Source organism: Bufo gargarizans, chromosome 2, assembly GCF_014858855.1.
Source record: "Bufo gargarizans isolate SCDJY-AF-19 chromosome 2, ASM1485885v1, whole genome shotgun sequence".
Lineage (NCBI taxonomy): Eukaryota > Metazoa > Chordata > Amphibia > Anura > Bufonidae > Bufo > Bufo gargarizans.
The window spans coordinates 155,598,047-155,608,290 of NC_058081.1; the positions used below are offsets into that span (position 1 = coordinate 155,598,047).

At 39.5% G+C, this 10,244-nt stretch overlaps 1 protein-coding gene across 3 annotated transcripts in view; it reads right to left on the bottom strand.

Annotated features, from left to right (window-relative positions):
• The window catches only part of SLC12A1 (solute carrier family 12 member 1), a 122,762-nt gene extending 116,289 nt beyond the window's left edge, over positions 1–6,473 (bottom strand). For all 3 annotated transcript variants that reach the window (XM_044279630.1, XM_044279631.1, XM_044279632.1), the window contains exons 1-2: positions 6,340–6,473; positions 4,516–5,030 (exon numbers count right to left, since the gene is read on the bottom strand). In XM_044279630.1, coding sequence (XP_044135565.1) covers positions 4,516–4,890 — 375 coding nt within the window. In that variant the 5' untranslated portion in view covers positions 4,891–5,030; positions 6,340–6,473. The remainder of the gene's footprint in view (positions 1–4,515; positions 5,031–6,339) is intronic.
• Positions 6,474–10,244: the final 3,771 nt, after the last annotated feature.

The window sequence follows — 10,244 nt, forward strand, 5'->3', positions numbered from 1 at the left end:
TTAAATAGAACGTTTTCGGCATTTAGCCTGGGAACTCGGCCTGGGAACGGTCTCCTGGTGCCTGCGTATTCACCCAATTGGCGTTTCACCCAACCTGACACCAATGTTGTAGATGGGACCAGATAGACAGAAGATGGCAACACAAGTCGACAGGTACAACATGAGTAGGCAGGGCCTACCGTACTACAGAACAAAATACTGCCCAAACAGAACCAAATACCACAGTGCAACACAAAATGCTGCCACCTTGCCAGAGTATCACATTGTATCACCGTCCTGAGGACAACAATATAGTTGAATTCAGGAGGGCACCTGTAGCAACTGGCCAGGTGCATAAATGCTTGATGCTCCTACATTAATTAATGCTGAAAGTATCAGATCTTTATGTACCTGGCTGGTGGTCATGAGGAGGGCTGGTAATTGGCCCACCAGGAAATTTCCCTGTAGGGTCTATGGCTAGTCCGTCCTTTGAGGACAGCTTTGGAGAAACAGGTGAGTATATATTTTTTTATTTTAAGACATTGTATGGATTGTCCTAGATTTTTAATTTTTTTCTGACAACCCCTTTAAGGACCAGACTATTTTTGGACTCAAGGATAAGACAAATTTTTGGGGGTCATTTATCAAACAGAAATACGACTGCGTCCATATTAAGCCTCCTCATGAAGCGAAGGCGAATTCCGTGTTGAGGTGTGTTCTTGGACCCCTTGCACCACGCTCCCTCAAACATGTTGACAGGTTGGTTATTGTCCTGACCTAGGTTTTTGTTATATTTATTTGGATATTTTTCTTTTTCCTTATGTTTCTCCTGGTCCTACAGCAACTTAGGGGTGGTTAACCCTTTGAGTGGGTATGTTACTTCATCCACTCTGTAGCATTAGGTTTGCTATATAGATCTATCATTATTTCCTGATATTATTTAGATTGGCACAGGCTTACCTACCTTTGTGTTATGTACATGTATTTCCATCTTTTGTGGGAGCTATGTGGGTGCTTTGGGATTCTTACTCAGTACGGCGTTTGTGGACATTGCTCCATATCTAGATGTTTTGTCCCCATTTTACATGATTTATCTCTACATATTTATTTATATATGCTGCAATATAATACCTTTTATATACAAGGTTCTGAGTCCTGCTTATTTTTTTCCCTTTCATAAGGTTTTTGTATTGGTTATTTTTCAATTAGAGCGGGCTGTGTAGCATTGTTTTTTGAGGCTTATTTGTTTTGTTTTTTTCCTGTTTGTATAATAGTAGATTAATTGGATTAGGATAATAGTATGACAGCTCTGTTGTTCTCTTGATAGGCCTAGATAAAGATGTCCACACAACAGCAGTTGCACTTATCAGTAAAACGTATGATGCTCTAATTGAGTCACGGGGTGCACTCTCTGGCTGCAGTGAATGAATTGACTGAAAAAGTCAATGAAATCTATTTGCAGTGCCAAAAGTTCAAATAAAGAGGAAGTTAAACAGCAAGGACAAGAAGTAGAATACATGGAGTGACATAGTAGTGACCCTTTAAGACTTTCTAGACATATTCCAGTAGGGATAACAGATGATTGCCATTTACTGCGCTATGTAACATTTTGTGATACTGTAATTCAACCATTGTTTTTATTTTTATGGTGTTCACTAGAGTTGAGCGAAGCGAGCTTCGGATGCTCGTTCAAAACTTTGGAATAATACTGTACGGAGATTCATCTCCATACAGTATTAGAATGTATGGGCTCCGATGAGCCGAAGTTAGTTATTCACAAAGTCACACATGACTTTGTTGAATAAGTTTGGTAGTTTATTTTTAAAGTGGAAAACCACTTTAAAATTTGAAATCGAACTCGGCTTCGGGTCAGAGGTACTAGTTGGAACTGAAGCTTCAGTTGCAAGTTTTAAAATTCCACTTTAAAAATCAACTACCGAAACTATTCAATGAAGTCACACGCAACTTCGTGAATAACTAACTTTGGCTCATCGGAGCCCATACAGTCTAATACTGTATGGAGACAAATCTCCATACAGTATTATTCCGAAGTTTTAAAGGAAGCGACTTCAGATTAAGCTTTCGAAGCTCTTTTCGCTCAATTCTAGTGTGTTCACTATGTGGTACAAATGACATGAAAATACAGGTCAATACAATTATGGTGATACCAAATTTTAATGTTTTTGTTTTAAGGTTTTATTTTTTACAGTTTTTTTTTATTTAAAGATTTAGTAACATCCAATAACTGTTCTCTACTGTCATAAATCTTTGATTTGTCAGGCATAAACTACGGTATGATCTTTATTAATCAGTGATAAAATAATTTAGTTTCACTAATATATAAAAAAAATACAAAAAAATACATATTTGCTTTGTGTTGCTGCTATATTTCGATAACTTTTTTTTATTTTTTTAGAGCTACAGGATCGTTTTTTTCTAGGGTGAGCTATAGTTTTATTGGTCCTATTTTTAGGTATAAATGGCTTTTAAATCATTTTTTTTGTGGAAGGTCAGGTGACCAACAAATGTCAATTCTGGTATTAGGAATGTTTCTATTTATACTTTGTTCACTGTGCTAGATAAATAATGTGATATTTTGGACATATTTATACGCAGTGATACCAATTTTATACATTTTTTTTACTGTTACTTTTATATGTTAAATGGGGAATGGGGGAATTTTTAAATATTTATGTTTTGTTATATTTTGTAAAATATTTATTTACTTTTTTTAGTCCCCTTAAGAGATGTGAACTTGTGTTTGCGTGTATAATACACTGCAATGCCCCCCAATTTGTGTCAAGGGGGGGGCGGTCAGGGACATGGGAAGCTCCCTCCTTCTGTCTAACCACTCAGATGGCACTACTATTGGGGGTTAAACAACCAGGATCAGAGTTATTTCCAATCTCGCCCGCTGTAGGTGGGGGTCAGCTATGTAACACCCCTGGCATTTGCCATGTATGCAGCAAGCTCAGCTCCTGCTCCACACACTTCTTAAGGGCCCTTTATGCAGGTCGAGAATCGCATAGATCATTGCTAACGAGTGTTCATAGTAAAGCCTGTTAGCGATGATCAGGCGGTGTAAATGTCCCGCCGACTACCTGATGAACGACTGAAACGCACATTCATTGGGTAATTGGATTGTTTGTGCGAACACAAAAATCCTCCTTACTTGACAGCAGATTGTGCTGCATAAACACGATCTGCTGCCGGCAAACGAGTCAGTATGGGGAAGAGCGATGGCATTAGCGATCGCTCCTTCCCATACTCTGGAGGAGATCACTGCATGTAACTGCTGCGGTCTCCTACACTAGCGATCAGCAGATTGTCGGGAAGGAACGCTTACAATCTTCTGTAATATCGTCCCGTGTAACCATAGGTGTGTAACCACAGGTGTGTAGACCATTACACACCTGTGACATACATCTACATCAAGGAGCATGAAAGGGTTAAGGAATCAACTGATATTATCACTTAAGACCCGTTTGTAAATAGTTGCAGTGATTACTTGAACAAAAATTTAGGAATGTCTCTGTACGGTGAACAAAGGGATAATAAAAGGCAAAATCATTGTTTCTCATACATTAAACTGATCGTTCTTACATAAACATAAGACAATGCATCACTGTATGTACAATCTAACCTTCTAAATGGTTGTCCTGCAACTTGTCACTACTGTGCTGTACCGCTACTAGAACTAAAGGTGCCACTACTTATTACAACGGCCAGGGCACTTACCAATCCTCAAAATGAAGGAGAAACTGTGCTAGTTAAGTTCTGTGTCTAAGGCCTCATTCACACAACCCTATGTGTTGGTCCACAAACCACGGATCCGCAAAATACTGATACCTTCCGTGTCTATTCTACATTTGTCTCACTCCCATCAATATAAATAGTTATTCTCATCTTCTAAATGGACCAGAATATGGTCTATAATTTGCAGAACAGCCACACGGATCCACAAAATATGCAGACGTGTGCATGGCCCCATAGAAATGAATAGGCCAGTGTGTTATCCACATAAAATGCAGATAGTACGCGGATGAAAAATACAGTCGTGTGCATAAAGCCTTATTCACAGATTTTCCCCATACAGCGGTGCACCTGTTCACCTGTACATACAGTAATAGTAGCAAAGACATAGAAATCCACTTTATGGACATATTTTTCTGATATCTTGCGTAAGAAAATTGTTGTGGGTAAATAAATCAACCTTCCCGCACACCTAGAAATGTATTCACATCATTAATGCAAACGCATTGAATACATATTATAATTAGGGATGAGCGAATCGACTTCGGATGAAACATCCGAAGTCGATTTGCATAAAACTTTGTTCTAATACTGTACGGAGAGGGGCTGTATTACACCAACAGATTATCTGACCAATATCTATCCAGTCAGACCAATAGTTGGTGTGTATAACAAGAGATCTGTGTGTGTAATTGGCCATCTGACCCATGGATGGTGTTAGGTTTACTTTGCAATAAAGAAAAGAAATAAGATGAAACGCAGAGTACTTACTAAGCGACTTACCTTTGACAGCTGCTCATGGATTTCTGCCAGACTCGGTCGGGTTTTCTTGATCCCCGAGACACTGCCAGTGTTTCTATAATAGTCAATCTTGGGAACAGCATCCATGGTGTTGTGACCAAATGTTTTCATGTAATATGTGTTATTGTGAGTGTCGTAAGGATGGAAACTTCCTTCTGTCTTAATAGTGTCTCCATTGTGCAGGATATTGAACATTCTAAGTCTGTCTCCACCAGCAAAAGATGTCTCTTCATACTGTGGAGGGTCCTTATCTCCTTCACAGGTGGGATTGTCATAACCTTCACTGATCACATGGACCTGAAAACGTGTTGGACTAAGGGGAGCTGTGTCTGCAAATGACTGTGGGGAATTATTCATTGTGATCTTATGACGTTATACTGACGAGTGAATGCCCAATGCTAAAACTATAGAACTTTCCCTCTGATATCTTATAGGTTCATTATTTTAAGTGCAAAACTTGTATATTCTTCTGTGTTCTTCTTTCGCTTTCTCCAAGTCTACAAAAAAAGGAAACAAAAAAAAGAAACTCAATTAAGGTAATTTTCCTTATTTATGGAAATATAAATTTTTATAAAGGAGGGTGAAATGAGTCTTTCGACCAGAGTTCTCTATATTGTGGTCATCCATTTAATAGTAATCTTACTTTTAGATTTATTTTTTTAACACCCCTTTAAGCTGGCTGATGATAGGAACAAGTATTAGGAAGGAGCATTGCTAGGAATGGTTGTTCTCTGTAACTGAACCGTGTAAAGGTGTCACAGATCACTCGATAAAGAAGCAAACACATCATTGATGTGGTACCCAAAATCATTGTTTTTGGACAGATCATCCTGTGTAAACCAGGATCTGCTGCCTGGAAACACAGAACCTGTATGGGGATGAGTGATTATAGTATTAATCATTTGTCCCCAGGCAGAAAACATCAGGCCGTTATCAGGAATGAATCATTGGTGCCGATTTTTCTGAGATGCCACCCCCTGCATAACGAAAACGGGACGGATCTGTTTAGCAGCCCATAGACTTCTATTATGACAAAATGAATAATGGAATGCCTCCATCATAGAATTGCGTTATGGTCCGTGGTAACGGAATCCATAACGCAATTCACCTTTTACCACCAAACAAAGTGTGAACGAATTTCAAATATGAAATTCGCTCATCTCTAATCATGTTGCAGTCGCAGCACATCTCATGTGGCATTGAGACAGATGTTACATGTGCAATGACCAAAGTTGCATTTCCAGCTCACCTTTGTCGCATCTACCCCGCATGCTCTGAATCCACAAGCAAAGCCTTGATGTGGTAAGTGAACTGAGAAGAAACGGTTCCGGCACTGTGCTTATCATAAGAAATTCCTCTTTATTCTTGTAACAAATATCCAAGTGCAGACAAATCCATACAGCAAGCGATAGTTTACGCGTTTCGGACACGACTAAGGACATTGTTGTTCGAAACGCGTAAACTATCGCTTGCTGTATGGATTTGTCTGCACTTGGATATTTGTTACAAGAATAAAGAGGAATTTCTTATGAAAAGCGCAGTGCTGGAACCGTTTCTGCTCTGTCCAGATGTTACATGCGATATCACAATTATGCTTATTTATGGTTACACTTTATAATATAAGGTAGAAACAAGGAAGCTGGTACAAGCTGTGTCATGAGACATTAGATGTCCTTTGTATCAATCAAATAAATTACAAAGTGATACATAGGATGAAAATCAATCACGAGTTTATAAGTTAAAAGACACTACATAAAAATATAAATATCTACTAAAACACATATGATCTTTGCGGATATTACTAACCTTCCAATCTGCAGAATGCGGGGTGCTCTCTGAATCAGAAATGCACTAGAAATTAGAGCCTGAGCTTTTATATCATCCTGGCTGGACACCACCCTGCCCTTCATTAGTCAGTGGAAGATGTTATTGGTTGAGCACAATGGAAAACCCAATGCACCTCTACCAGTCACAAGCCCAGTAGCACCATTTGGAAGGGAGCTCATTAATGGCTTACTCGCACAATCCAACTGTTAAACATCAACCTGCAGACAAATAGACTAATTCCAGTGTACTTGGAGGAAAACTAGAAGGACACTTGTACATTTAAAAAAAAAATATTACATCCCCAATCTAGAACCTTAACTGGATTTACAACCTATGTAAAATGACATAATAAAATGCAATGGCATTTATAACTGTAACACGCTATTGATATCGCACGCTTGAATGTTAGTGAGGAAAGTTATTAAGGTTATTGGAAAATAGATCCTGGTTGAAATTAAAATGCATTCAATGATATTTATTTTCTCTCAACAGAATAAAATTGAGTAAGGCCAAAACCAAATCTATTAGACTTAATACACACATAAAGTTTTAATGCATTTTTTCTAGGCTAAAACATAGTAACATAGTATATAAGGCCAAAAAAAGACATTTGTCCATCCAGTTTGGCCTGTCATCCTGCAAGTTGATCCAGAGGAAGAAAAAAAAAAAACCCTGTGAGGTAGAAGCCAATTTTACCCACTTAAGGGGGAAAAAAAATCCTTCTGCATTTTAGTCATCTGCAAAAATTGATATTTTACTGTGCAAGCCTTCTACAAGATCATTAATAAATATATTGAAGAGAATAGGGCCCAATACAGACCCCTGAGGTACTCCACTAGTGACAGTGACCCAATCTGAGTGTGTACCATTAATAACCACTCTCTGTTTTCGATCATTGAGCCAGTTACTTACCCACATACAGACATTTTCTCCCAGTCCAAGCATTCTCATTTTATATACTAACCTTTTATATATTAACCTTTTGCTCCTGATTCGGGTGAAGGAGTTGTTCCGTGCTATAACAGTGGAATCCTCGGCAGGTGAGAGCTGCTCAAATCTTAGATTTTTTCACAACCTTTTATGTGGTACAGTTTTAAATGCTTTGGAGAAGTCCAGATACACGACATCCATTGATTCACTGCTGTCAAGTCTACAACTTGCCTCCTCATAGAAACTGATTAAATTAGTTTGACATGACCGATCCCTCACGAAGCCATGCTGATATGGTGTTATTTGCTAATTTTAATTGAGATCTTCCAAGATAGCATCTCTTAGAAAACTTTCAAACAGTTTAGCCACAACAGATGTTAAACTTACCAGCCTATAGTTTCCGGGCTCTGTTTTGGACCCTTTTTGAATATTGGCACCACATTTGCTAAGCGCCAATCCTGTGGAACACTCCCTGTCAGTATAGAGTCTGTAAATGTCAGAAATAAGGGTTTGGCTATGACATTACTTATTTCTCTTAGGATACGGGGGTGTATGCCATCTGGTCCTGGTGATTTGTCTATGTTAATCTTTTTAAGTCTCTGTTGTACTTCTTCCTGTCAGACAGGGCACTTTTAATGGGGAATTTAATTTTACATTCTGCATTTCATCTGACAGTTTATTTTCTTCAGTGATTACAGTGGATAAAAAAATATTTAATAGCTTTGCTTTCTCCTCTGCAACTCCCCCCTCATTGCTCTGTAGAGGGCAAACACCTTCAGATTTATACTTTTTACCTTTTATATAATTGAAGAACATTTTAGGGTTAGTTTAGCAATTAGCCTCTCGGTCTCTAGTTTGGTGGCTTATTTTCACATATTCAATTTATTTCCTTATAGCTTTTCAGTGCTTCCTGGCCTCCCTCCTGTTTTAGTGATTTAAATGCTTTCTTTTTGTCATTTATTGCTTTCTTTACAGTTCTATATATCCACATTGGTTTCTTCTTGTTCCTTAACCCTTTATTCCCATAAGGTATGTACCTCTCACAATTAGATTTTAGGATGCTTTTAAAAATATCCCATTTTGTGGCGGTATTTTTATTTTTGAGGACTTTGTCCCAGTTAGTTACGCCTATGGACTCTGTTAGTTGGCTAAATTTAGCTTTTTTTGAAGTTTGGTATTTTAGTTCCTCCCTGTAGAAACGCTCGTTTGAAGGATAACTTGAAAGTTATTACTTTATGGTCACTATTTCCCAGGTGTCCCCCAACCTGCACATCTGTTGTTCTGTCAGGTCTATTAGTTAATACTAAGTCCAGTATGGCCGTCCCGCTAGTCGGGTTCTGAAACAGTTGGGAGAGGTAATTGTCTTTGGTTATTGCCAATAACCTGTTTACTTTATGAGATGTACAACTTTCAGTTTCCCAGTCTATATCTGAGTAGTTGAAGTCCCCCATAATAACCACCTCATTATGATTTGCCGCCTTGTCTATCTCATTTAGTAGTAGATTTTCTGTGGACTCTGGTATATTAGGTGGTTTATAATAAACTCCTATTAGTAATTTATTATTATTTTTTCCTCCATGTATTTCTACCCACAGTGACTCCACATGTGCAGTGTCCCAGGGGGTCAGTAGTGTAGATTTAGGTATGCTGGGCTTTGTAGTGCAGGGTAACCCACTAACCTGGGACTCACTGTCATCTTCAACGGGTCAGCACTGGAACAGGCAGGTGATGAATGTCGTGACGCCAGTGCCAATTGAACGGTGGCACACCGTTTGCTGATAGCAAGAATAACGCAGAAACCACGTAATAGCCAACCAAAACTGGAACTTTACTTGTTTTCCGTGATCATCATGCATGGACATAGCTGGAAGCGCAGTTCCTTTGAAGACAGTTGGTTTACGTACATTACAGACAGGCCGGATGTAGCAAGGTGATTTCAGAGGGTTAAACACAGGACTTACAGTACAGGCGGCTTGCACTCTATTCCTGACTGATCCTGAAACATGGAAATTATTCTCCAAGGCCTGATACCCTAGCTCTGGCGTATCCTTGGGTCTGTCCTTATCAAGTACCTCCTCTGTTGCTTTGAGTACCTCTTGCTTTATTAGGTTTGCCTCTGTTTCGTTCTGTGTCCTCAGGCTGGTTAACTATGGCGTTCCTGCTTTGACAACTAAGGACTCAGGAGGGGAACCTTCTCCTTGGATCTGGAACCCGGTTACAGGGATTACACTACCCTCTCCTAGTCTGCAGGCTCCAGGCCTGCTCTACTCTCACAGGCCCATGGCCTGGCCTTAACTCAGACACAGTCTCATCTCCTTCTCCCTCTCCCACTCTCTGCTATTCTTCTCCCTGACTGGGCCTTATATAAACTAGGGTTCCCTAGCTCCCTCTAGTGACTCCGAGCTGGAATAACACCCCTAGCAGGCCTGCACATGCACATTTCACAGTAACAGGGAAGTACATAGCATTACATTAGGAAGATGACTTATACCAACCTCCCCATAAATAAGGGGAAACGACAGCACACAAGAGACCCTTCCGTAGTGACGGGCATTACAGCTCCCGTACACTACACATGTTCATGTCCCTCACTTATATCTTCTCGGAGTGTGGGCTTTAGACAGGACTTTACATAAAGGCAGACCCCTCCCCCTCTCCGGTTTTGACGATCCTTTCTAAACAGACTGTAACCCTGTACATTAACTGCCCAGTCATAGTTATCATCCAGCCATGTCTCAGTTATTCCCACTATGCCATAGTCCTCCTCACACTTCACTAATTCCAGTTCCCCCAGTTTTATTAGTCAGGCTTTTGGCATTAGTATAAAAAAAATTAAGAGGTTTATGTATATTTTTTACCCTACACCTTTCCTTCTGAACTGTTCTAGTCCCTCCTTCCATTCCTCCCCCAGTCACACTACTTTGCCCCTGGTCTCTATTTGCACTATCTTCCCA